At 43.2% G+C, this 27990-nt stretch overlaps 2 protein-coding genes and 1 long non-coding RNA gene across 6 annotated transcripts in view; 1 reads left to right on the top strand and 2 right to left on the bottom strand.

Moving 5' to 3' along the window:
- Nucleotides 1–11338, bottom strand: part of TDRD12 (tudor domain containing 12) — a 103874-nt gene extending 92536 nt beyond the window's left edge. Inside the window, exons 1-3 of one of the 3 annotated variants that reach the window (XM_072117227.1) lie at nt 11304–11338; nt 980–1040; nt 737–886 (exon numbers count right to left, since the gene is read on the bottom strand). In XM_072117227.1, coding sequence (XP_071973328.1) covers nt 737–886; nt 980–1003 — 174 coding nt within the window. In that variant the 5' untranslated portion in view covers nt 1004–1040; nt 11304–11338. Of the gene's footprint in view, nt 1–736; nt 887–979; nt 1041–8500; nt 8546–8592; nt 8775–11303 lie in introns of those variants that run through there. The other 2 variants (XM_072117226.1, XM_072117228.1) reach the window with 2 other exon arrangements.
- A 2995-nt stretch (nt 11339–14333) lies between these two features.
- Nucleotides 14334–22020, bottom strand: NUDT19 (nudix hydrolase 19). Of its 2 annotated transcripts, none has more exons than XM_072117225.1 (4): nt 21878–22020; nt 19021–19849; nt 16907–17111; nt 14334–14705 (listed from the first exon to the last, which is right to left on the bottom strand). In XM_072117225.1, the coding sequence occupies exons 2-4, from the start codon at nt 19747–19749 to the stop codon at nt 14479–14481; spliced, it is 1161 nt and encodes a 386-aa protein (XP_071973326.1). In that variant the 5' UTR covers nt 19750–19849; nt 21878–22020; the 3' UTR covers nt 14334–14478. The 2 variants fall into 2 exon arrangements, with proteins under 2 accessions (XP_071973326.1, XP_071973325.1); XM_072117224.1 differs by having other exon boundaries at nt 21860–22000.
- Nucleotides 22007–27990, top strand: part of LOC140070572 (uncharacterized) — a 32045-nt gene continuing 26061 nt past the window's right edge. The window contains exon 1 of the long non-coding RNA XR_011848948.1: nt 22007–22066. This is a non-coding gene — a long non-coding RNA (uncharacterized lncRNA). The remainder of the gene's footprint in view (nt 22067–27990) is intronic.

Here is a 27990-nt window from a genome sequence, read left to right as displayed (position 1 = left end):
GCTAACAGCCTTAGCCGAACACCTATCCAGGCGACAGCATGCATAGTTGCAGACCTCCGGAGCCACAAGGTTATGAGACTGAGATCCTCTGCTGGGGGAGGAGTGTTGTGACGTGCTTCATCACATCTCGACGTCTGATCCAATCCTATCCAGCGCACACATTAGAATGTCAGCGTGCTGTGTCACAGTGTCTTCGACGGACCGCACGGGAACACTGAGCCGCAATGGATAGAAGAGGACCTACTGTGGGGGCATCGGAAGGTGAGTACACTTTTTGGGTTTTTTTTCCTGACCTGAGTAAAAGCCGAGTTAGTATTTTTCAGCACATTTTTTGTGCTGCAAAACTCGTCTTATAGTTGAGTCTTTACCTGCTCTGTGGAACTGCATAGAGCATCGGAAGGGGAGTATGCAAAATTATTTTTTTTAAACAATGAGAGGCAAGGCAGGACATCTCACTACCAGGGGGTCCACAGCTGCCTCGGGCATCTCACTACCAGGGGGTCCGCAGCTGCCTCGGGCATTACTGGGGGAGGCTGTTGGGTATTTCATTACTGGGGTAGGACTGCTGGGCATTACATTACTAGGGGAGGCTGTGACCAATGAGTTTCCAACCCAAAGCTTATACTTTAGTCAGTAAGTTTAAGGGGCCTCGGCTTGGATCACAGGCTTAAAAATTGATTCAAATGAATAGTATTTATTGTAAAATATATACAATTTGTAAAAATAAATAAATTACCGTCCCAACAGGCAATGACACCGGTCTCAGCTCCTCTATATCTCTGTATATTGTGCTATAGAGGAAATTCAGCTCATCAAACAACTGCTCATAATTGTTGCTTTCACCTTCTTTTAATATTTCGCAGAAAAAGCAGCTTGGGTCTACCACCTGAGTATAGATCACAGAGCTTCATGTTACATATACAGTCCTACATAGAACAACAAATCAGAACTTGGGTACATAAGTGGAAGGACTCTTTACCTGCAGTACTGACAGTCTGTACATGTTTATACCAACTTCAAAAGGCAATTCTGGAAATACTCTATAACAAAAACGAACAGAAAGAGATGATTAAAAAGCATGAAAGTTTATACCCCTGACCTTTGACGTAATAGCTAATACATGGGCGGCAGTGACTATTAAAGGGGGCAGTGACTGTTAAAATCTGTGCTGAAACCCCCACAGATAGCGAAAACGAGGGGTCCATGCTTGGTGATCTCCGTGAGCTTCATAGAGATTAATGGACCAGAACAGTCATGCACATCCATCCCCTCCTTTAGTCCAACAGACCTCTCGTTTTCCTGATCTGTGGATAGGGCCTAACTTTAGTTTGTGGGAAACCTGGAAAAAGAGGACTTGTCACCAGATTTTAAACCCCCCCCCCCCCACACACACACACCTTAATGGTTTTCTGATATACAAATTAGCTTTTGTGACTCATCCCTGGTGTTTGTGACTGTCCCTCTCAGGCTGGCAGTGAAACACACCCCATTTTTTTGACCGACAGCTCTGTGTATCTTCAAATCACTGCTCTGCCTCCTTGTACTTCGGGACTGTCTGCCTCATGTTTCATTCATGACATGTGACCAGTGACATCATCGCAGGTCCTTTAGCCTTCTAAGAATAGCAAATTGTACACCATGTATGTGATTACATGAAATCACAGCAGCCTCCATGGACTTCTACTCCTCTCCATCCTTCATGGAGGCTGCTGTGATTTCATGTAATCACATACATGGTGTATTACCATGTATGTGATTACATGAAATCACAGCAGCCTCCATGGACTTCTACTCCTCTCCATCCTTCATGGAGGCTGCTGTGATTTCATGTAATCACATACATGGTGTACAGTTTGCTATTCTTAGAAGGCTAAAGGACCTGCGATGATGTCACTGGTCACATGTCATAAATGAAACATGAGGCAGACAGTCCCGAAGTACAAGGAGGCAGAGCAGTGATTTGAAGATACACAGAGCTGATTTCATGTGACTTCATGTGTTCAGATACATGCATGGGGTACAGTTTGCAATTATTAAGGCTAAAGCACCTGAGATTATGTCACTCTGGTCACATGACATTAAATGTTACCAGTAAGGAGGCATAAGGCATGGGGAGGATTAGATAGGACGGGCTGGCCGAGCAGCACCAGCCCCCCTCTGATGCCAGGTAAGATAAAAGGTGATTTATATGGATGTAAGCAAAACAATTTTTAGCTAAAATAAGGGTGTGAGTCAGTCAATGGAGCTCGAAGGGACATGCCACTGGCTCTATATGCGCATATGTAGTGAAAGGTTCCCTTTAAGCTTCAAGGCCCTCGTTATCCAAAGAATATTATTAAAATGTTCTTTGAAACAGTAGTAGTGTAGAGTCGAGGGTCATCAAGATAATGGAACAATAGTCCGCTAACACTCATTAACAGTGTTATTTTTAACATTGATTTCATTTTATTACACCGCTTCATTGTATACCAAGTGACAAATACAATTTAGAAGGAAAGATAAGCAATGCCAATCATTTCTTTCTTTATTACTTCCTATTTTAATTTATGATTTTGGTTTCCACTAACTGTTGATTTTTTAAATCTTTGAATCGCAATATTCAGATACCTGTAACTTTTTACAGTAAAGAATATCATTTTCTGTAGAACCAGCTGACATTTTCATTGCTGCCATTTTGCAAACCTGTAAAACCTTTCGATCGTTTTTTATTCAAATTACACAGGCATTACAGCTTGCAATTTTTTTTATTTATTTTTACCTTCTAGGGAAAAGGGGTGACTTAAATTTTGTATTTTTTATTTACCCTTGTTTTTGTTTTGGCCAAGGACATATCTCATATGTCCTCAAAGGATGGCATTTGTATAGCCATGGATGTATGTGATACATCCTCACTTCAGAGGTCTATAACATAGGCTCCGTGGCGCCTAGAAACACTTTTTTCCTATGAAAGAGAATCTCTCTATTTCAAATGAATCTATGATTTGTAAAGCGCTATGGAATTTGATGGCACTATATAAATAAAGATGAAAGATTATTGAAAGATATAGAGCGATGATCCAGCACTAGTATAAAAAAAAAAAAAAAAACACACACTCCCAAATTTAGCCAACATTTTATAAAGAAAAACATCCAATATGTTAGTGCTCTACTCTGTAAAGTGTCTTTGCATAACAACTCCAAAGGGCATTATCACCAAGTCCCTAGTGGGTTGAAAATTGAAGAGTTCCTCCTGTTATTCTGTCCATTTCATGTAGTGGATTCCACTGTAGACCTCGGAGATCCTATACTGGAAATGTGTGTACAGATAGTTACCAGGGTAAAAAGTAAAAGGTTTTAATTCTCATAAACAGCAGACATTACATCAAACGCCAGGCCCCGGAAGAAGCCGGATAGGGTAACACCTAGGTCGGGCGAGGTGTTTGGTGTTTTTAGGAAACTTTTGATACACGCACTTTTAACCTTATTTCTGCAAATATACAAGAATAAAAACCTTTTACTCTTTACCCCAATAATCCGCACTGTAAACAAATTTCCAATACAGGAAATGGACAGAATAACAGGAGGAATTACAGGAGGAACTCTTCAATTTTCAACCCACTTGGGACTTGGTGAGATTGCCCTTTGGAGTTGTTATGCAAAGACACTTTATAGAGTAGAGCACTAACATATTGGATGTTTTTCTTAGTCATGGTCTACCTGCTACCATTGTTAGAATCATATAAAAGACTAGGGTGTTGTCGTCACTGCAAACTGGGCATGTGCACAGGAAATACATTGCACATGTCATATAATATATTATGCATTTAAATGTGTTATAAACATAAATTTAGAAGAAGTACATAGTGTATGATCTTTTATTTAACCCTTTCAGTACACGTGTATCAAGTTTTAGAATCCAATATATCTCCCTGTTACGGAGTTTGTGTATTCGGTCACCTCCCCTTTTGGGGGCGGTTACTTTTTCAATTGCTGTGACTTGCAAACCTGTGATATCGCCTTTGTGAGTATCCAAGAAATGTTTTTAAAGCATTGGCATGTTTTTAGCGATTATAGGATCTGTTTTACAGGCATCCCTGATATGCTCTGATACTCTAGTTTTTAGCGTTCTAGTCGTGCTTCCAATGTATTGGATGTGTCATGTTGTACACGTTGCCAAACTATATGAGGATTGCCTTATAGTTCCTGATAGTTTTATTTTTTACAAAAATTGAGTGAAACGATGAACATTCCATCCCCTTCGCCTGTGGCCACATATTAACACCGTGACCCAAAACATGTCCATAAAGTTCTATGTTACCTAAAAAAGACACACACGTTCCTGAATAAAGTTTTTTTTTCACAACATCCTTTAGTTATTTATAGCCATTTTATGGCGTTCTTATTCATTCTTATGAACCGTGGAGGGTTTCGTTATTGTGAGGCTCAAACAATGGCGCACATCTAAAAGTGACTTTTGTGGATATATATACGGTAGTTATTTAATTGGATAACCGTTGGGTAAGGGAGCATACAATAATATATCTGTGTGAAGCTCAGTGAAATTTTCTGCAAACAATGTTTGGCGCCCCCTTGTGGATTTAACATTCTCTTTGCTGAGCCCTCTACATAGCCGGTAAGTCTTTGCTGCATATTGCAGCAAAGGCTTACCGGTAACACCCGCGATCGGTGCTAACCATCTCTAGGGTTTACAGAGAATGGTCCGAAAAAGAAAAAACATCCAGTGAGCGGCAGTTCTGTGGGCGGAAATGCCTTGTTGATGCCAGAGGTCAGAGGAGAATGGGCAGACTGGTTCGAGCTGATAGAAAGGCAACAGTGACTCAAATCGCCACCCGTTACAACCAAGGTAGGCAGAAGAGCATCTCTGAATGCACAGTACGTCGAACTTTGAGGCAGATGGGCTACAGCAGCAGAAGACCACACCGGGTGCCACTCCTTTCAGCTAAGAACAGGAAACTGAGGCTACAATTTGCACAAGCTCATCGAAATTGGACAGTAGAAGATTGGAAAAACGTTGCCTGGTCTGATGAGTCTCTATTTCTGCTGCGACATTCGGATGGTAGGGTCAGAATTTGGCGTCAACAACATGAAAGCATGGATCCATCCTGCCTTGTATCAATGGTTCAGGCTGGTGGTGGTGGTGTCATGGTGCGGGGAATATTTTCTTGGCACTCTTTGGCCCCCTTGGTACCAATTCAGCATCGTTGCAACGCCACAGCCTACCTGAGTATTGTTGCTGACCATGTCCATCCCTTTATGACCACAATGTACCCAACATCTGATGGCTACTTTCAGCAGGTTAATGCGCCATGTCATAAAGCTGGAATCATCTCAGACTGGTTTCTTGAACATGACAATGAGATCACTGTACTCAAATGGCCTCCACAGTCACCAGATCTCAATCCAATAGAGCATCTTTGGGATGTGGTGGAACGGGAGATTCACATCATGGATGTGCAGCCGACAAATCTGCGGCAACTGTGTGATGCCATCATGTCAATATGGACCAAAATCTCTGAGGAATGCTTCCAGCACCTTGTTGAATCTATGCCACGAAGAATTGAGGCAGTTCTGAAGGCAAAAGGGGGTCCAACCCGTTACTAGCATGGTGTACCTAATAAAGTGGCCGGTGAGTATACATTTATGTAGTATGGCAGTAAATGGTAGGATCAGACACCAAAGGGTTAAAGTAGCCTAGCGGGTCTGAAAAATAGTAATAAAAAAAAACAAAAAATTCGAAACACCCATTTTCCCTAAAAGTCATAAATATAAATAAACAGTAAAAATCATAAACAAGTTAGGTATCACTGTGTTCCATACTGCCCATTGTATCAAAATATAATAATGGTTTTTCACAAATACTCAACACCGCTCCTCTTTCAGTGCTCCAGACTGTTAATTATGCACACCCTTCCCACCTCCCTCTCCCATGCTGGGAGCGCAAGATGAATTCAAGCTTCTCGGGTGGGCGTACATAATTAGCAGCCCTGAGCACCGGTCATCTCGTCCCCACTTTGGATTTCTATAAGTTCGTTTTCTAGGTTATCTCGGCGTATCAAGATTAGCGATGGACAGTACAGAGGTGAAGAGGAGAAGGGTGAGTATTTGTAGCTATTTTTTTTTTTTTTTTTTTTAAAAGGGTTGATTTTCTATAATAATTTATTTAGGCTGTTGGACACCCTGTCCATGGCTTCAAAATCCCTAAGCAGCAGCCTATTCTCCTCTCTGCGGCTCATGTAAGCTGGCCGAAAGGAGGTGTCATTACAATGGGTCTGCAGCTGCAGAGAGAAGAAGAGGACTGCAGAGTATCAGACTTGCTTCACAGCGAAAAGAAGGAGGGTGGGTGGTGATCTGCAGGAAAGGCTGCATAAATCAGAGAATACAGAAAAGTGAACATTGTAAGGATAGAGCTACAGAAAAGGGGCATTGTAAGTTGTTTTCCAGTATGAGGCTTAAAACTCATGGTTGTGCTCAGTCAATGAATAACAGATTATTTGGTGGTCAGATTTCACATTTGTACCAGGATAGTAATAAATGGTGTAAGGAGTCCGTTATTCCCCACAGAGTTATACAGGCAGTCCCCTACTTAAGAACACTCGACTTACATACAACCCCTAGTTACAAACGGACCACTGGATATTGGTAATTTATTGTACTTTAGCCTTAGGCTACAATGATCAGCTGTAACAGTTATCAGAGGTGTCTAATGAAGCTTTATTGTTAATCTTGATTCTTATGACAACACAACATTTTTAAAATCCAATTGTCACAGAGACCAAAAAAGTTCTGGCTGGGATTACAATGTTAAAATATACAGTTCCTACTTACATACAAATTCAACTTAAGAACAAACCTACAGACCCTATCTTGTATGTAACCCGGGGACTGCCTGTAATCAAATTCTAATTACATTTTACTGGAAAGAAGGATGACAACACTTGGGGTCCCATCCCACCACACTGTTTGGTCCATGAAATCAATTTTGAGCCTATCAATGGAATTCAGATGTGTGAAAGTCTTTATATTCTCATAAGAATACAGCCTAAAATTGTTATTCTCATAATAGTCTAAAATTTTTGCTCACAAAAGTGCAAAACAGGCTGTGCAAAAATTAGCGACTTTTCTGAAAAAGTAAAATAGAAACATCACTCAAATGCCACATTAGTAACAAGCCCAACCCTATTAAAAAGCAGACAAATTTCAAGGTTAAATATAAATGACTTCCCATATGCTCACACAGTGAGCTACATTTCTGTAGTTAGTTGAAAGGTGAGGATACATACAGATGACCCAGCTTTATGTTCTCCAACAAACTGTTTACAGGCGGTCCCCTACTTAAGGACACCCGACTTACAGACAACCCATAGTTACAGATGGACCTCTCTGCCCCATGTGACCTCTGGTGAATCTCTCTGGATGCTTTACTATAGTCCCAGACTGCAACGATCAGCTGTAAGATGTCTGTAATGAAGCTTTATTGATAATTCTTGGTCCAATTACACCAAAAATTTTGAAACTCCAAATGTCACTGGGGTAAAAGAAAAAAAATTGTCTAGAACTTCCATTATAAAATATACAGTTTCGACTTACATACAAATTCAACTTAAGAACAATCCTCCAGACCCTATCTTGTATGTAACCCGGGGACTGCCTGTATTGTAGTTTGTGTATGTTTGCTATAACAGGATCCACAGTTTGTAAGAGCTTGCTTGTTCTAAAAGTGGGCCAGATAAAAATCTGAGGGCCTTTGCGAGTTTATTTTACTGTGCTTACCAATTCAACAGGTGTGTTTCAGGCCTAAGGCGCTTTACTTGTTTCGAATCTTAATTAGACAGCGCAGATAGAGTCTATGGGCCAATTAGATTTACACATTTTATGCACAAGGCGTGCGTCCCTGCAGAGGAAATCACAGCTTGCTCTTGTGTGGTCTGGTGTTCACCAAGTGTGAGAAAAAGGTAAGACTGTGCTAAGATAACAGAAATGGCTGTGGGGGTACAGGCTTAAAATAAAAAATAGCAACTCAGATCAGTGGACTGCATTATAAAAAAACAAAGTGGTTTTGTATAATTTTTGTGAGACTTCTTATTTATGCATCAATTATTGTGAGCTAAACCAGGAGCGGGACAGGTGCACATCTTTCCATTACACCTGGTCACTCCTACATTGGGCTCCCAATAACTGATATGTGATTCAGGACTGCTTCATGCCTGATATTATCAAGTGTCATGTCCCACATTTCACCCTCTCCTACCCCCGGATATTACTGGTTGGGTAAATACCCATCACGTCATGGAAGTCAGGCCGAGGCCTTATACAAGGATCACCAGCAGCAGATTCACGGAAAATGTTTCTGCTAGTGGAACAATCCGTTAGACTGAAAATGATAAACACCATTTTCTGCAAGCAGCATTCAACTAGCGGAAAAAGCTACGGAAACAAATCTGCCCCGTGTGAACGCCCTCTAAATCATACTGCTGGCTTGTGCCTCGGTTCCCCGTTGTACCGTACAAGTGATGGATTCCGTGCAGGTGCTAAATAACAAACTGCGCGAATGTGCCGGGTAACAGGACTATATGTGATGTTATAACGCCATACCTCGCTCGCAGCCCGCAGACTTCCCTGCAGCTTATCGCCCGCGCTGGAAACGCCACTTCCGGCCATGCGACTTCCTGCCCCTGCGGAAAACTGCAGCACCTGATGTGGACTTTAGAGGCAGACAAAACTTCTACATGCGGCCGCCATATTAACGGATCCCGGTCCATTGCGCTGAATGGAGCTTGGGCTTTTAACCGTTTCTATATAGGAATAAGTTATCCTTCATGCACTTACATTATAGAGACTCTCCGGGTTGCTATGAGCTACTCCGGCAGTTCCTAAGCTCTGGTAGAAGTCAACGAGTGAACCTGAACATCCCTACACATCATGACAGCGCCACAGCAAAAGTTATTTCTAAACCTCGTTCACACGTACCATTTACATTGCGTTTTGAAAAGCAATACAACAACTGAGAAAAGGAGATTTTTCTAATTGCATTGCTGTTAGGCTGTATTCACACGTTACAGTTTTTGTTGAGTTTGCAAATCTGTATTATAATCCTAATTAGCTGCATACAACTTTAATGAGAAGACAATTTCTTTATTGTCTTCACCACCCTTGAAAAACGCATAAAAAATTGGGACTTTGCTGAAAAAGTTAAGGGAAACCGCTTCGAGAAAGGGAAAAAGCACTTAGGGTGCTGTCAGACAATAGTTTTAATTCCATTTCAAAACAGGATCAAATTGTCTGACAGCACCCTAAGGGTGAAGACACACATGGCGTTTTTGGGCCGTTTTTACTAAGTGCGTTTTCAGATCGTTAAAAACGCATGCGTTAAAAAACGCATCCGTTTTTTGAAAACGCATGCGTTTTTGTCCGTTTTTCGTTGCGCAATTTCGGAAAAACGGACAAAAACGCATGCGTTTTCAAAAAACGCATTCGTTTTTAAAAAACGGATGCGTTTTTTAACGCATGCGTTTTTAACGATCTGAAAACGCACTTAGTAAAAACGGCCCAAAAACGCCATGTGTGTCTTCACCCTAAGGACACGGTCACACGTGTTGCGTTCATAACGTAATGCTAGCGCACAGGGGGAGGGCCTCGGCTGATCGCATATCTGTTTCCAGGGAAACACATGCAATCTATAAACAGGCCCCGGTGTCTTTCATTTAAATAATACAAGACACAGGGGCCTTATTTACCTATCACATGCGTTAGGCCACGGGCACAGGAGGCGGGCCTTGGCCCGATCGCATATGCTTTTCCAGAGAAACACATGCGATCGGGTTATCCAAGCCTGAAAATGCATATTTGGTGGGGCCGAGGCCCGCTTCTTGTGCGCTAACGTTATGAACGAAACACTAGGGAAACGATCAGAGCATCGCTGGTTCAAGTTCAAGTATGTATAAGTAAAAAAAAGTTTAAAAACACTAAAGTTAACACATTAGAATAAATAAAAATTAAATACATAAAAATATAAGCCCCTAAAATGTCATTTTCCCATAAAAACACTTAGAGAGAACCCGTCATGCAAAATAACCCCCCTAAACTAAATATATTTTCATAAACTGCCATGAGAGAGCATTGCCTCTATCCCTTCATTGTCCCTCTACATGCCTGTAAACCTAAGCAATGAGGTCCTAAAGCTGTATGCAAATGACCTGTGAAATGTCCAATGAAGCATTAGCATATTCAAGCTGTCCACTATATTCATGAGTGGGAGGCACAGCCACACCCCAAGTGCATGACTGACAGCCTGTATAATGATGTGAGGCTGTATAATGATGTGCTTCCTGGTGCTGGTGGCCACACCCCCTGCAGCCTGTGTGTGTGTGTGTGTTTAGGAGAGATACAGCAGCTCCAGGCAGCCATGTTACAGCAGAACATGTCAGATTCATGTGTAGCTGATGTCTGTGTCTCTCACCTGTATATTAGGAGGATGCAGCATGTCAGCAGATGCAGCACACACACTAGCCATGCTTTACTATACATTACACACAGACATGAGCAGGGGGAGGAGAGGAGAGGGGAGGGGGAACAGGGGTGACATCACTGCCTCTGACCATGTGACTAGCCTCATTAACATGATAAAAAATAGATGATTTTACAATGAATAATGTATGAAATAACTAGATAAAGGCTGGGATGGGATCCTTGTGAGCTTCTCCAACAGGTAGTAGTGACAGGACAAGTGACACAGACCTGATGACAGGTGTCCTTTAAAGAAGTATAAAAAACCGCCACATATTTGGTATTGCCGCATCCGTAACAATCTGTATAATAAAACAAAATAGTTATTGGACCTGCAAGGTAAACGCCGGGGGAAAAAACGCAAAAAACGTTCCAAAAAAAGATCATTTTTAATTAATACCTTTAAAAAATGCTCTAAAAAGTGATTTTAAAAAATGTTATGCACTCTAAAATAAGACCCCTAAAAAGAACAATCCTTCTCGCAAAAAATAAGCCCTTAACCAGATATAATAAAAAATAAAAAAGTTCTGCATATGAAAAGATGGTAATGCTAAAATGAACAAAATTGTCTCCAAATCTCACATATTTGGTATCGCTACGTCCGTGACAATCATAATAAAACAGAATTGTTATTGGACCCGCAAAATAAACCCTGTAAAAAACAACCTTAAAGGGAATTTGTCACCTGGAGACCCATTTTTAGCACTCCCCCAGTCCCCACAGACCATAGTACATACACTGCTAAAGTGTTTTTGTATTAAAAATTGGTTTTACAGAAAAAAAGATATGTTATATTGCACCTTTCATTAGCATCTGCTGTGTGACTAGGCAGTTGCCTTTTGGGAGGGGCTGGAAAGGAGCAGTTTCCCCCCACCCTTGGGGAACAGCTTCTCCATGTGACCTTTTCGAATATATGAAAACACCCATCACTGTGGCATAGCAACGCCCCCTGCTCCTCTACAGCCAATCCCGAGTGTGGGGAGTTATTCATATATTTGAAAAGGTCACATGTTTCCCAAGGGGGGAGGGGGGAACTGCTCCTTTCAAGCCCCTCCCAAAAGGCAACTGCCTAGTCACACAGCAGATGCTAATGAAAGATACAATATAACATATCTTTTTTTATGTAAAACCTATTTTTAATACAAAAACACTTTGGCAGTGTATGTACTATGCTCTGTGGGGACTGGGGGAGTGCTAAAAATGGGTCTCCTGGTGACAGGTTCCCTTTAAAAACGTTTCGAAAAGAAGATAATTTTTAATTAATACCCTTTAAAAAAAAAAGGTTCTAAAAAGTGATTTAAAAAAGTTATGCACTCTAAAACAAATTCACTAAAAAGAACAATCCTTCTCGCAAAAAATAAGCCCTTGACCAGATTTGTAAGCCAAAAAATAAAAAAGTTATGTATATGAAAGTCGGTGATGCTAAAATTAATATTTTTGCCAAATGACTTTTTAGTCAGTAAAAATGGGGGAAAAAAATTAAAAACTATATAAATGGGGTCTTTTCGTAATCGTGGAGACCTATAGAATAAAAATAATATTTTTATGGTATTGTAAACGGCCAAAAAAAAAAAAACACAAAAAAGTTCCTAAAACTTGATGATTTTAATTTCCTCCACCAACAAATAAAATCTCACCAATTAGCTATAGATGCCCCAAAATTACGTACCAGAAAAGTGCATCTCATGTGGTAAAAAAATAAGCCCCTATAGGTCCACAATAAAAAAAAAAAAAAAAAAAACTAAAAAAAATTATAGCCTGTACAATGTGACATATCAAATCTGCCCTGGATGGCGCCTCCTTCCTTTCTATGTCCGGCAGTGCGCCCAAACAGCAGGTTACCACCACATATAGGGTATCGGTGTACTCGGGATAAATTGGGTATCAAACTTTGTGAAGCCTTTTTTCATTTAATCCATTACAAATGTTACATTTTCCACCCAAAATGAGTGTATTGTAAAAAAATATTACAATTTGTAGACCACACCTCAATTTTGTTTTAACCCCTATAAAATACCTAAAGGGTTAACAAACTTCTTAAAAGTGCTTTTTCATACCTTGAGGTGTGTAGATTCCATAATGCGGTAATTTACGAGTCTCGCTATTATTTAGGCCTCTCACAGTCAATTAAAAGATGAGCAGGTCCATCTAAATATTAGTTTTAGTGATTTTCCCAAAAATTTGAAAAATGGCACCCAAATTCTGAGCCTCATAACATTCTAGTAAAATATGTGGAATCTTAAAAAACCATGCCAGCATAAAGCAGACATTTGGCAAATGTAAGTTATGAATTTATTTGGGTGCAATGACTATCTGCATCAAAAGTAGAGAATTTAGAACTTTGAAAATAAAGAATTTTGCCAAATTTTTTTTTTTCACAACTAAACACAAAAGATTTCATCCAAATTTTTAAACTAATTTGAAGTACAATGTGTCACGAGAAAACAATCTCAAAATCCCCGGATATCTCATAGCGTTCCAAAGCTACAAGCACTTATAGTGACACAGGGCAGATTTGAAAAATGGGACCGCGTCCTCAAGGCCAAAAGATGCTGAGCCCTGAAGGGGTTAAGAGCAGTGATAACTGGTTGAGAAGTAGCATTCCAAAAGGTAATTTTTGTTGTGGACATTTTTCCTTCTGTAGGTCTAATTACTTTGTAGGAATCTGAGGAAAGGAGGAATAAATTTGCTGGTCAGTGATTTCATAAACTGCAAAACAAAATTTGTGGTATACGTTATATCGGAACGACGATACGTCCCTTATATGTTCGCTTTGGGGAACATTGCAACTTCCTTAGAACGGGTATCGGTTCACCTGGGCTAATTCAACACATGCAGGAGGCCCATGACGGAGACCCAAGTTATATGAAATTGGCAGGAATTGAGGTAGTACAATTCTTAAACTCAGAGGGTGATCGTAATAAAGAGTTATTGAAGCGTGAATCTAAATAGATATTGAGAATGGGCGCCTTGTGTCCGGCTGGATTAAATGATAGGATTGAATTTAGTGCATTCTTGTAGTCACGTTTTATATATACACTTTTTCTCTCCTTGTTGCATTGCTTTTAGGTGCTGGGGTTGATTTTAATATTGCACATGTATAAATTATGCATTCCAGATCAACAGTGATATTTTTATAGGTTGCTATGTCCTGTAATCCTTTACATGTAAACATTGTCTGTGCTGTTGGCCAGTTTTGGCACTCCCTGCACCTCCTAGGATCTGGTATATTCATTGATTCTGGACCCGTTTAGACCAAGTCATGAAACAGGAGGAAGTGGATGGTATTTACTGCCCCTCTGTCAGTAGGTTCACTGAACCCAAGGAAGCGCAGGCAGCACAAAACAGTCCGTTGTTCATTGGTGTCTGGCATAATTTTGCTCCCTGTATGGCTTAAAAAGATATTCAGTTTGTGGCAAGTTCACAAGTTTTTCTTTTTCTAATGAAAAGATTTAAATACACAATAAGGCTACATTCACACACATGTATGGGGGACGTATATACGGCCGACGTATGTACAGCCGATATACGTCCCCCATACACTTCTATGGGCTCACGGCACACGTGCGGCACCGTACCACTCCGTAGCCCAGGAAAAGATAGGACATGTCCTATCCTTTCTCGTGATACGGCACCGTATCTTCCTATGGAGAGGGGCGGGGGTGAGTTGCATCCCCTGCTCCTCTCCGCAGCACCAATGTATGCCCGCCGTACTAGAGTACGGCGGGCATACATCGTGTGAATGTAGCCTAACAGACAGCCCCTTTCAAACTTTGTTGCACAGTCAAAAAAGCCCATAGACAAGGATGGCACCATTTCTGGTACAATGGAAAAAAGCATCAAGCAACCCTTTAATTACAGCTCTGCATGTAAATCAAGCATAAGACATAAGGGTGACACAATAAAAACAGTATATAATAAAAATATATGCAAATATATTTCTATGATAAAACTCTAATGTTAAGGTTCCTCTATTCAAAGGTGGCTCTTGGGCTCTATGTCATTGTCACTCTGCAGGAAGGTTGGATTGAGATGTTTATATTTAGGTTGTATAGTTATGAATAACTGCACAACCCCCTCTACATGTAATAGTCTATGGAGGTGCTTTCCATCCTGAACAAGCTCGTGTATTCTTCTGTCTGTTGAATATATTTTTTGGTCCTGTCCACTGGCATCAGGATCATCAGGGTACAGTTCATCTCCTGCAAAAATACAAGGAAATATGTAATCAATATGGTCTGTCAGTACTTCTACATGGCAAAAAGTGACAAGGAGCAGGAGATGACCATCCCATATAATTGTGCCTGGATATTAGAAGCTACCTGAACTCATTGTTGGGGATTTATAAAACTTGTTTAGTTTTTTTTCCTCTCTGATTGGCACACAATTACCCCCCTCATGAAGGCAATACAATCGGTAGAAGTTCTAATTGCACATACCCCATGCAGAAAGCATGTGAAAGGATGTCCTAACAGTTGCCAAACTATATTTTCAGGTCATATTAATATTCCACCAGGATTCCGTTTCTAGGTGTCACAGAACCAGACATATCCACTGTTAATGTTGCGGTAAAAAATATGGGAATTTTCTATTCAGCTCTCAATAGCGGTCATCTCATAGTCATGCTGTATTTCTAGGTTTCCATGGTCCAGAAGTAAAAGAGACTGAAGGAGAGTGGATCAAAATACCACCAGAGCAGTGTGAGAGACTAGTGGTTTGCTGTAAACATTCAAAGCAAAGGCCTGTGCATTTCCTACTGCTTGGAGTAACCTTAAGAAAATGTAATCATAATCTGTGCCACAGTCATTGCTGTTCTCCAATTATGGTCGTCATGTTCTTTTCAAAATAAACACTACTGCTTATCAATAGAGATTACATTATCAAGTGATTACACATTGTTCTCTAATTTTTGTTACACTTTGCTTAAAGGTTGTGTCACCATAGCAAATGGCTGTAATTGAGTCCAATGCATTGTGACAAGTACTTTCACCATTTACACTTATTACAAAATCTGCAGCCTTACTGAGATAACTCAGTTGTTGTTCTGGTTGCTGGCGCCCCCTGGTGGTAGCTGTGTCCCGTCCTGAGCAACAGCTGATCTGGCCGAGTCTGCGCACAAGGAGTCAGCTAGCTGCTCTGCACTACAGATCACTCCACAGGCTCACAGCTCCTCTCCACACAGAGATCAGCTGACACACTGCAGCCAATAGGAAGTGAGACAGGAGGAGGGGCAGGGATTGTGCTGTGATGTCCACTGCTTAGCAGCTCCACAGGTGCTTCCAGCAGCAGATACAAGGTAACTGCAGCCAGACATGGGAGTCCCCCCCAACATGGATCATAGCAATGGAGCAGCCCTCTCCTCCCTCCACCATTAGTCAGGTCACACAGGAGGCTGCAGAAATCTCATGTCTATCCATCTATCTATCTAGTGAATTAGTTGCAATTCCTTACAAAATATACAGAAAGAGATGCAATTAACGGCCCGAAAGTAACATACAAAAACAAAAAAGTTTATTAGTAAAAGTCATAAAAATAACTAAAAAGGTCCATGTAAATGCATACAAGAAGAGCAAAACAATGTATTCTCACAGCATCATGGTCGGTCAGACGGACAGTAAAGTGTAAATATGTCGGAGGTCTAGAAAAATGCAGGGACGGCAAACTCCATGCGTATCCTCACTTCGAAGTCACTTTGGAGTGACGATACACGTGAGGTTTGCCTCCCCTGCACCCACCTAGACTTCCGCCATGCATGTCAGCCTGACCGACCAGGATGCTGTGAGAATGCATAGGGGTACATTTACTAAAAACAGTGCAGTGTGTACTATGTGCAGTGACCTGTGTAGTGTGCAGGGGCCGCCAGATTCAGGATTTTTGGCGCACATTCTTCATGAATCTGGTGCGCCTGCACTGCCCCGACAGAGTGCACCAACTTTTTTTGAACTTTTAACATGGGGCGTGTGACACATTTCTATTGGACTTTGCATGTTTAATCTGGCGCACGGTCAGACTGAGCAGCGGAATGCCCCCTAATTTGTCATGTATTTTCTTATTTAAGTATATATTGACAATGATTAAAAGGAGAGGAAGCAGTGTCAGGGCTTTGGTAGGTGACACACAGCACCAATAGCAGATTCCTGCTGTGCTGGGGATTAGTATGTGCAGGGACTATTTGAGCACAGCAGGTGGAAGGAGACTCTGAAGGCTGATTGCTAGGCCCCTCCCACATCTGCTTCTGTGTGGAGCAGAATAGAGGCTGAACAAGCATCATAATAACACATAGAAAGGTATTTTTACTTCCAGGTAACCATTACAAATAGATTTTTGAAATATTTTAACCTCTTTGACAGATTTTTGTAGTAAATAGTTTAAGGTTTTACAGACACACCTAAAAGTTACGCACCTGGTAATGTATGCACCATACCATCCTTGGCATGTACAATAACAGGCATCCATCTATCAATGCCTTCCAAAGCACGATGAAGAGCAAATCGCTGCAGCTCCTCGAGATGTGTGAAGTTACACAATCTGCTCAGGTCATAGAACTGAGGAGGTGGAATCCAGGCTTTTTTCTGACATTCTTGAATGGCTTCCTGAGGTGTCCACCACTAAAAAATATAACCATATAACATTACATTTAGCATTAACAATACAAGATACAAAGACAAATGGGGGGGAGGGGGGGGCAGGATTATTACGCTGGTGCATGGTACCTCCCTATATATCTAGAGCAGGGATGTCAAACGAATTTACACTGGGTTTACAGTTTTGTGGTTTGCCTTAAAGTGGCCACATCATTTTATTTCTGTTTAAAGGGGTTGTCCGAGTTCTTTAAAAAAAGCTAAAAGTGGCCGGGACAGGGCTGCTTAAAAAAAATAAAGCTGTACTTACCTCCCGGTGCCCTCCCGTATCCAGCGCTGCTGTCGCTCCGGTCCGGGCACCATGTAAACAAACATGGCCGCCGGAGCAGCGCTGGACTCAGTTCCGGCCGGACCCGACAACCTTCCGGCCCCCATACACAATGCTGTGTATAGGGACGGATAGGCGTGCCCGGCCACGGCCGGCCGGAAGCTGAATCCAGCGCTGCTCCGGCGGCCATGTTTGTTTACATGGCGCCCGGACCGGAGCGAAAGCAGCGCTGGATACGGGAGGGCACCGGGAGGTAAGTACATCTTTATTTTTTTTAAGCAGCCCTGTCCCGGCCACTTTTAGCTTTTTTTAAAGAACTCGGACAACCCCTTTAAATGTATCTACTCGAGCAGTTTAGTTGTGATAGTATTTATAAAGCATTAGCAAAATAAATAAAAAAAGGGCATTTTAGGGCAACCACAAAGCTGAATATATTGTTAAATAACAATTACCTGAGACACCGGCATGGCCTGTATGTGCCCCCCTAGTAGCCACTAGTGCCTCCCCAGCAGCCACAGGGCCCCCTAGAGCAGCCACAGGGCCCCCTAGAGCAGCCACAGGGCCCCCTAGAGCAGCCACAGGGCCCCCTAGAGCAGCCACAGGGCCCCCTAGAGCAGCCACAGGGCCCCCTAGAGCAGCCACAGGGCCCCCTAGAGCAGCCACAGGGCCCCCTAGAGCAGCCACAGGGCCCCCTAGAGCAGCCACAGGGCCCCCTAGAGCAGCCACAGGGCCCCCTAGAGCAGCCACAGGGCCCCCTAGAGCAGCCACAGGGCCCCCTAGAGCAGCCACAGGGCCCCCTGAGACCTCCCTGTCCCACTGTGGGGGAAAAAAACAAACATGTAAATTACCTTTCCTCGCTCTCCCAAAGTAGCGCCAGCAGTAAACTTGTTTGCTCCAGTGATGATCTCAACACATCACATTTACCGGTTTCACGTGATGCTTCAGGGGAGCCCATAGGCCTTGTGTTTGATCTAGAGGCTGTAATCTTTTAGACTAGAGTACAAAATTACAGCCTTGACCGTTATGCTCCGTTAATCTCAATGGAGCTGACGGAGATCGGTGGGCGCGGTGCTCGGCAATTTCAGTCAGCCCCACAGAGATTAATGGAGCAGAACGGTCACGCGCAGCCGTCTGCCCCTTTATCTGACAGAGCGACGAGGGGTCCGATGGAGCACTGAGACCCCTACTGATAAGCAAGTTAACTTTCCTTTGTGGGAAAACCCCTTTAATGAATCCCCCCCCCTTGTGCCAAAACACATGATCATTCTGACAAAATATAAGTGTTTGTTAAAATTACCAAAAAAGTCCATGATAATGATTACAGAGGCAAATCACTTTGGTCACGATGCACATGATGGGGGAGATTTATGTATCCATCCACAACAGAATTCTGTCGTAGTTTGCACTAAAAAAAACAGACTGCACCACATTTATGAAGGGTTTTAGACAGTTTTCCATCTCTCCTATGACTAGCTTGGCAAAAGGGACGTGGTCTCACAACAAAAAGGTCCGTGCGCCAAATATACTGCTGACCCGACAGAATTGTGTGGCTTAAAGTAATAGCAGTAGTATGCTCTGTAGTAACAGCTGACTGATGTGGGCACTCACTTTGAAGGATGTCACTTCTTTCTGGTCATCCGTAGTGATTGGCTTTCTTGGCAAGCAGCAGATAAAGAAAGCGGTGTCATAGCGCCTGGCCCTGGAGTTTTTAGAGAACACTGGAGTCAACCAGTTGCCCCATTCATGAAGGGCCCAGATGTTAGGAACACATCGAAGCTCCTTGCACATTTCAATGAATCGCATGGGATCATTCTGAACCTCCTCTCTCCATTTGGCTACAGCTTCATAATCTTGATCATAGGCACCCATAAACTTCTGGTTGTCTTCAATATTTGAATCTTCTGAAACCACCAATAAAATACCAGATTCTTCAAAGGTCTCCCTTATAGCACAGATCCGGAAGGCCACCTCACCAGGGACCAGGGATCCAAACTTCCTCCTGTCAGTGATGAACATAGGAGGCCTGGTGTCACAAGGCTGCTTTACTATGCCAAGCCCAAAGTTAGGTTTCTGTGCATGTCTCGCAAAAACTTTCACCCAATCATTGGAAAAATCAGATGGTTCAACAAGACCTCCAGGAAACACAAATGCACTTGGCATGAACCCACTTTTCTCACTGCGTTGTAGAAAAAGAACTTCATAGTCAAAGGTGGTTTTCTTCGGGTGGCCTTTAGAAGAACCCAGGATTATGGTTTTTGGAACAGAATTTACATGTTGGCATCCAGCTGTTAAAATTAGGGTTGCAGCCTCCCTCCAGTACTTTAACGTGTTGTTCATTTTTAGAGCTTACACCTTCAAGTTGTGTAATATTTTGAGCCAGATGTCTTGGTAGAACAGTGTGATGAGCTGGTAGCACGCTTCATTAGAAAGGTTCTTCCTGTAATAGAATGTATTGTAAATGTATGGCATAAATAGCTGCACACATATAATGGACATTGCACCAAATACAGTCAGGGGAAATCTACCAACAAAATCAAGCATGATAAACCGCGGTATGATAAATGCTTACTCATAGATCCATGCACTGTAACTGGTAATCTTTTTATATGGCCTCTTTCCTTCCAAAATCAACTTTTAATATTATGCAAATGAGCCTCTGTGATCGGGTTTTATAGGCTGTTACACTCCCCCCCCCCCCACCTTAGAAGCACTTCCTGCTCACTGCACAAGTGCTGAGGAAGCATGGGAGGATGGTGAGACAGTGTAACAGCCTGTAAAGCCAGATCACAGAGGGACTAGGGTAGCTCAGACTCATTAGCATCATTTTAAAAGTTGATTTTAGAAGGAAAGAGCCCATGGATACAAACATAAGACTATTACCACTATGTCATGCCGAATGTATCTATAAGTAAGTGTCCTTGGTTTATAATACTCAATTTTGATGGTAGATTTCCTTTACGTTTTATTCACTTGGAATATTCTAGAAATTTAATAAACTGTTACTAGAATAAAATTATAATTTTAAGAAAAATTTAGAAGCGGAATACAGCACAACACTTAAAAATTAACTTGGAATTTTCCTAAGGCAGATCGTCTCCACTTACAAAAACATGAATTTACAGTTGACTATGACCCTTAATATGTCAGCCTTATCTCTGCTCTAGCACCAGGTCTAAGTCCATGGAAAAGCATGGATCACAGTCTACTGATCTGTATCAGCAACAATATGGTACAGCATGAATATGCATATATGTGTACACATATTATTTATATTTATGTATATATTATGTTCAATGTACTCTGTAGGTAAATAACTAGTAAATTATTTTTTACTGTGACATTTCTGACAGGTTGAGAAAAAGGAATGGATTTACGAAACAACACATTTCTAAATGGTTTACGACATTTACTACAAATCATTAGACAAGGAAATACAATGTGACACTTTACCATTAAATTCTACCATATTTTTCTACCGTAATTGAAAAAGCATCTACCACCAGGATGAATGCATACGAGCTTCAGGGGCTCCGGGATGCATAGGTGTCAATGGAACCTGGAGCCCGTCAGGCTCATTGACATACACGGGCATATTTATCAGGCCCTGACATAATCGCAAATGCTAGCCTATTGCTAGCTTTTGCTCCGATACGCCACCTTCACGCCAGTGGGGTGTGAAGGGGCGTGAAGGGGGGGGGGCGCGGCTGGCCGGGAGTGGGCAGGCGAGGGGCGTTACTGTCCCCGCGCCTGCGCACTCCCTGCTGCTGGCGACTTTTCATATGTGAAAAGTCGCCGGCTGCGGGTTTTTTTTTTACGCCATGCAGTGGCGGGGCTATCATACGCTGGCGCATAAATAAATATGCCCCACAGTCTTTCATCCTGGTGGTAGATGTCCTTTAAGCCATGTTGTAATGTCTGATGTTGGGACTTGTAATGTCTATGTTGGGAAGATAAATCAGTCTGTGGGATCTGACCAGCACACAGGTCCGTTTCCACAAAACCGAGCAGCTTTGTGTGAAAGGGGCCTTTGGTAGTATTAGTCAATCTGTGCTTACAACTCGTCTTCCAATTTTGGTAGATGACATGGAAACTTAAAGCTCAAATACAGCCTGTGGTCTGAGAAACCAGCACACTCATCGTGGAGATTTCTACAGAAGATATTTGCTCCAAAGTGGTCTAGCTCAGCTATATACAATATAGTGCAACTATATACATTATGCAGGGATATATATATTAGTCATACATTGTAATCCATGCATATGTTATGGCCCCTTGTAACAAAACTAAGCAGAAGCTCAGGTTATTCTCACAGAGGTCGTCGTCCACCTTTCATGACAATGTGACTTCTGCAGCAATAGCTTCTATTGTAGTGACACTATAAGGCCCATGAGAGCTGCTAATCCCTTACAATATTATAAACACAATCTACAGAAAGACACTACATTACCCGAGCCCGAGTCCTTACTGCTGCAGCGGACATCTCCTTGACTCTACATGGGCTGCAACTCCCATAATGCACCGGCAACAAATGATAAACGAGACTTTTCCTTCCTTTAGACAACAATTAGCGGCTCCTGTAAGACGGCGCCCTCATGTGGTCAGGAAGAATAATTACATCATTGTAAGGAGACAGTGCTGGACTGTATATAAGAAGGTGAGGGTACATTCCTAAGTTTAGTTTGTCTGATGCATTTTTTAAAGTCAAAAGCAAGTAAGCGTGAATAATTAGGATAATACTGAAATGTCAAGCGCCCTGTGTGGCGAACACAGGTGCGCTGAACGCTCATTAGCATGATTTAAAAAGTGTTTTGCCACCGAAACACGCCAGTTGCTGCACAATACAAGACCTGCACCGGCATCTGCATAACAACACCTGTTTAAGGGCGCGTTCCCACGTTGCGTTTTGGTTGCGTCTTCATTGCGTTTGAAACGCATATACAACAGCTGATGTGAGGTAATTTGCCTAATTACATTACCGTTTATGTTTGTAAATGCAATGTTTACACATGCGTTAACGATGCGTTTTGTAAATGGAAACATTAACAGTGATGTAATTAGGCAAATCACCTCTCCTCAGCTGTTGCATATGCGTTTCAAACGCTATGAAAATGCAGGTCAAAACGTAACGTGTGAACGCGCCCTAAAGGTATGTTTGCCTAATGATGGGTGTTTCTAAGGGTGCGGTCACACGTCACGTTTACTGCATGTGTTTAAAAACGCATTGCTACAGCTGGGGGAGATTTGCCTAATTAAACAGCTGTTAACACTTGCATTTACAAAACGCATGTGTTAACAATGCGTTAACACTTGTAAATGCAAGCATTAACAGCTGTTTAATTAGGCAAATCTCCCCTCAGCTGTAGCAATGCGTTTTTAAACACATGCAGTAAACGCGACGTGTGACCGCACCCTAAATGGTAGGTTTCCTTTAACCCCTTAACGTTGCAGCCCTTTTTCATTTTTGCATTTTCATTTTTCACTCCCCACCTTCACAAATCTATAACTTTTAAATTTTTCAATGTACAGAGCTGTGTGATGGCTTATTTCCTGCGTAACAAATTACACTTCAAAATGGTGGTATTTAATATTCCATGTCGTGTACTAGGAAGCGGGAAAAAAATTCCAAATGCAGTAAAATTGGTAAGAAAACGTATTTGTGCTGTATTCTTGTGGGCTTGGATTTTAAGGATTTCACTGTATGCCCCAAATGACATGTCCACTTTATTCTTTGAGACGGTACGATTACGGGGATACCAAATTTATATAGGTTTTATAATGTTTTCATACATTTAAAAAAAAATTGGGGGGATTTTGCCATCTTCTGGCGCTAATAACTTTTTTATATTTTGGTGTACGGAGCTGTGGGTGGTGTCGTTTTTTGCGGATTTTGATTACGTTTACAATGTTATCATTTTTAGGACTTTGCGACCTTTTGATCACTTTTTATAGATTTTTTTTTTTTAAATGGCAAAAAAGTGCCATTTTCGACTTTGGGTCGCGATTTTCCATTACGGGGTTAAACACAGTGAAAAACCGTAATCATATTTTTATAGATCAGGCATTTTCGGACGCGGTGATTACTAATGTGTTTATGATTTTTTATGTTTTTATATTTATATGAGTTCTAGGGAAAGGGGGGTGATTTGAGGTTATAGGTTTTTTTATTATATATATATATTTTTAAGCTTTTTTTAATTTTTACTATTTTTCAGACTGCCTAGGGTACTTTAACCCTAGGTTGTCTGTAAGATCCTACCATATACTGCCATACTACAGTATGTCAGTATATGGGGATTTTACTCCTCATTAGAGATGAGCGAACATACTCGTCCGAGCATTACCATACTCGCATCTGCTCGGTGCTCCGATGAAAATGCTCCCCTGCTCGAGAAAATGTCATCTCGCGGCGTTTAGATTTTTGGCAGCCAGAAACAGAGCCGATCACAAGCCAGGAGGCTCTGCACTACACTCAGCATCACGTGGTACACTTACATGTTGATAGCAGTGGTTGGCTGGCCTGATCAGGTGACCCTGGAATAGACTAGCCCCTGCCCACGCTGCTCAGATCATTCTCTGTCTGGATGCCGTTAGGGAGAGAGATGCTGCTGGTCAGGGAAAGCGTTAGGGTGTTCTATTAGAATAGTGTTAGGCAGGAGTGATTCTACAAGAACCCAACAGCCCTTCTTAGGGCTACAATAACGTTATACTTTTTTTTTTTTTATTTGCTTGTGGCTGGGCTTGCTGGCACTAGTAGTGCAGCTAGTACCATATTGTGACGAATTTGCAGGGAGACTTGCGAACGTTCTATTTAGCTCTTAGTGACACACACATCCATCTCAAACACCTAAGTGGGACAATTTATTAGGGGTTTGATTGAATTGGGCAAAGTCTGATGATTTATTTATTTATTTTTTTCAAAACTGAAAGTCACAGGCACAGCACAAAATCCTGTTGTGTGCTGTCAGTGTAGGTTAGAAACTAGCCATAGCAATCATCATCTTCTGTGGTTCCTGTGTGATTTTTTCTGCACGTTTTGTTCTATAAAAAAATTAAAAACACAAAAAAAAAATTAAAAAAAACACAAAGATTTTTTACAGTTTATATTTCTGTTTTGTCTATATAATAGACTTTAATTTTAAAAATGTTGAACCCGAGGGCTAGGGGTAGAGGACGAGGGCGTGGGCGTCCAACTACTGCAGGGGTCAGAGGCCATGGTCCTGGGCGGGGTGAGACACCACCTGCTGATGAGGGAGCAGGGGAACACCGCATAGCTACACTCCCTAGCTTCATGTTTTAAGTTACTGGGACTCGTGGTAGAGCACTGTTGAGGCCAGAACAGTGCGAACAGGTGAAGTTGTGGATTGTGGACAATGCTTCTAGCCATTTGTCCACCAGTCAGTCTTCCATGCAGTCCACCCATGTTACCCAAGTGAGCACTCCTCCACCTCAATTTCCTTCCCCCCAGTCTGCCCCCTCCCAGGAAAATTTAGCATTTGAACCGGCATACTCTGAGGAACTGTTTTCTGGACCCTTCCCAGAGTCACAAAACAATTGTCCGGTTGCTGCTGAGCTCTTTCCCAATGCCCAGGTTTTCCACCGGTCCCAGTCTGTGGGTCATAATGACCTTCTTGACGTAGTGGAAGAAGTGTGTAAAGAGGTGTCGGACGATGAGGAGACACGGTTGTCAGACAGTGGTGAAGTTGTTGTCAGGGCAGGAAGTCCGAGGGCGGAGCTGACTGAAGGATCGGAGGATGATGAGGTGACAGACCCAAGCTGGGTTGATAGGCCGGGTGAACACAGTGCTTGTGAGACGGAGGCGAGTCCTATACCAGAACAGGTTAGAAGAGGCAGTGGTGGGGCCAGACGGAGAGGCAGGGCCAGAGCTGGTGCATCAGCGCTAAATGTTTCACGTAGTGAAGCTCCCGTGGCAAGGGCTAGATTTTCTGAAGTCTGGAGGTTCTTTAAAGAATCACCGGATGACCGACGGACTGTGGTGTGCAACCTGTGCCACACCAGGATCAGCAGGGGTTCCACCACTACTAGCTTAACCACCACCAGTATACGCAGGCATATGAATGCTAAACACCCCACTCAATGGAACCAAGGCCGTTCACCTCTGGCCGAGTCCGCCACTGCTCCTTCCCCTGTGTCATTTGCTGTCTCTGCTAGTCAGCCCCCTGCCCAGGACCCCGGCACAAACACCTTCCGGGCGAAAACCACACCTTCACCTCCACGATCCTCCACAGCGTCCACCAATGTCTCCATGCGCAGCGTCCAGCTCTCTATACCCCAGACGCTGGAGCGCAAGAGGGAATACAGTGCAACCCACCTACACGCCCAAGCCCTCAACGTCCACATCTCAAAATTATTCAGCCTGGAGATGCTGCCCTATAGGCTGGTAGGACCGAGTCCTTTCGCAACCTCATGGCGGCGGCCGCCCCTCGGTATTCGGTCCCCAGTCGCTACTACTTTTCCCGATGTGCCGTCCCAGCCCTGCACCAGCACGTGTCAGACAACATCACCTGTGCCCTGACCAATGCCGTTTCTGACAAGGTCCACCTGACCACGGACACATGGACGAGTGCTGCCGGGCAGGGCCACTATATATCGCTGACGGCGCATTGGGTTAACTTGGTGGAGACTGGGACCGAGTCTGACCCTGGGGCTGCTCATATACTGCCGACACCGAGGATTCCAGGGCCTACCTCGGTCCAGGTCTCTGAGGCCTACTATGCCTCCTCCTCCGAATTACCACCCGAGGGCATGGCGCCATCAGTCGGTAGCTCTAGGCACAGCAGCAGTGCCGTCGCTAAGCGACAGCAGGCGGTTCTCAAACTGCTGAGCCTAGGCGATAAAAGGCACACCGCCCAAGAGCTATTACAGGGCATCACGGCACAGACTGATCTGTGACTGGCAACACTGAACCTGAAGCCAGGCATGGTTGTGTGTGACAACGGCCGTAACCTGGTGGCGGCTCTGCAACTCGGCAGACTGACACATGTGCCATGCCTGGCCCATGTGTTAAATCTCATAGTTCAGCGGTTCCTCAAGACATACCCCAGTCTGTCTGATTTGCTCATGAAGTGCGCATTTTTAGGAAGTCCAGCACAGATGCTGCCACTCTCAGGGCAGCGCAGCGCTGCCTCCAACTGCCCACTCATCGACTGTTGTGCGACGTGCCCACGCAGTGGAATTCAACATTAACCATGTTATTCAGAGTTTACCAGCAGCACAGAGTGATTGTAGACTGCCAGATGTCAACTTCCACCAGAACTGGTAGTCAGGTCAGTCAGCTTCCTCAAGTCTTCAATGAGGAGTGGACGTGGATGTCTGATATCTGTCAGGTGCTGAGTAACTTTGAGGAGTCAACACAGATGGTCAGTGGCGATGCCGCCATCATCAGCCTCACCATCCCGCTGCTTGGCCTGTTGAAAAATTCTCTGGCCAGCATGAAGTTGGAATCTTTGCGCTCGCCACAAGAGACTGGGGAAGAAGATTTCCTTGTTGATAGCCAAAGCACCCTCAGGTCTGTTTCTCAGCGCATATCGGAGGAGGTGGAGGAGAATGAGGAGGAAGAGGAGGAGAATGTTGGCGAGAAAGAAGAGGGGATCATTGCTCAGTCCTTAACTGTTCAGCGTGTATGGGCAGAAGAAGAGGAGTTGGAGGAGGAGGAAATGGAGAGTCAGGCCAGTGAGGGGAGTGAATTCTTGCGTGTTGGGAGTCTAGCGCATATGGGAGATTTCATGCTAGGCTGCCTATCCCGTGACCCTCGCGTTCAAAGAATTTATTCCAGCACCGATTACTGGGTATTCACTCTCCTGGACCCACGGTACAAGCAAAATCTTTCCACTCTCATCCCTGGAGAGGAAAGGAGTGTGAGAATGCATGAATACCAGCAGGCCCTGGTACACAAGCTGAATCAGTATTTCCCTTCTGACAGCACTAGCGGCAGAGGGCGTACTTCTGCGGGACAAGTATCGAGGGAGAGTAGGCGAGCAGGCAGCTTGTCCAGGACTAGCAGGGGTACGCTTTACAAGGCCTTTGCCAGTTTTGTCACCCCAGCAAGACACTGTCACCTGTCCCCAGTCTCGGCAGAGTAGGGCTGATCTTTACTGGAAGATGGTGAGGGAGTACGTAGCTGACCATACCATCGTCCTAAATGATCACACAGCTCCCTACGACTACTGGGTTTCAAAGCTGGACATGTGGCCCGGACTGGCGCTGTACACCTTGGAGGTTCTTGCCTGCCCTGCGGCTAGCGTGTTGTCAGAGCGGGTTTTCAGTGCAGCTGGTGGTATCATCACCGACTGACAGGCTGACGCTTATCAAGATGAATAAAGCCTGGATTTCTCAGGATTTCCATTCTCCACCAGGTGAAAGCAGCTTAACCTGAATAATGTATGCACTCCTCCTCATTTTCCTCCTTCTCCTTCTCTTTGTACACTAAAGCAGAGGAAACTGGCTATTTTTTGCCAGGGCCAACTGGCTCTAGCTATTGTACTCCATGTATTTAATTTTTCACCTACCCGGTCCTCTGGTTTGAAAACTTTTTTGGACTGCCACATACAGGCACTATCC

The sequence above is a fragment of the Engystomops pustulosus genome, chromosome 7, assembly GCF_040894005.1.
Source record: "Engystomops pustulosus chromosome 7, aEngPut4.maternal, whole genome shotgun sequence".
Lineage (NCBI taxonomy): Eukaryota > Metazoa > Chordata > Amphibia > Anura > Leptodactylidae > Engystomops > Engystomops pustulosus.
Note: the sequence above shows the minus strand (reverse complement) of the source record. Positions and strands in the feature narration are given on the sequence as shown.

Excerpts from the sequence above, each read along its gene's own strand:
- NUDT19 (XM_072117225.1), bottom strand. The coding sequence starts at position 19,749 with ATGAACAACACGTTAAAGTACTGGAGGGAGGCTGCAACCCTAATTTTA. Across the intron at positions 17,112-19,020 it reads AAGAAGTGACATCCTTCAAA|TGGTGGACACCTCAGGAAGC; the intron begins GTGAGTGCCCAC and ends TATATTTTTTAG. Across the intron at positions 14,706-16,906 it reads TATGGTGCATACATTACCAG|GAGATGAACTGTACCCTGAT; the intron begins GTGCGTAACTTT and ends GTATTTTTGCAG.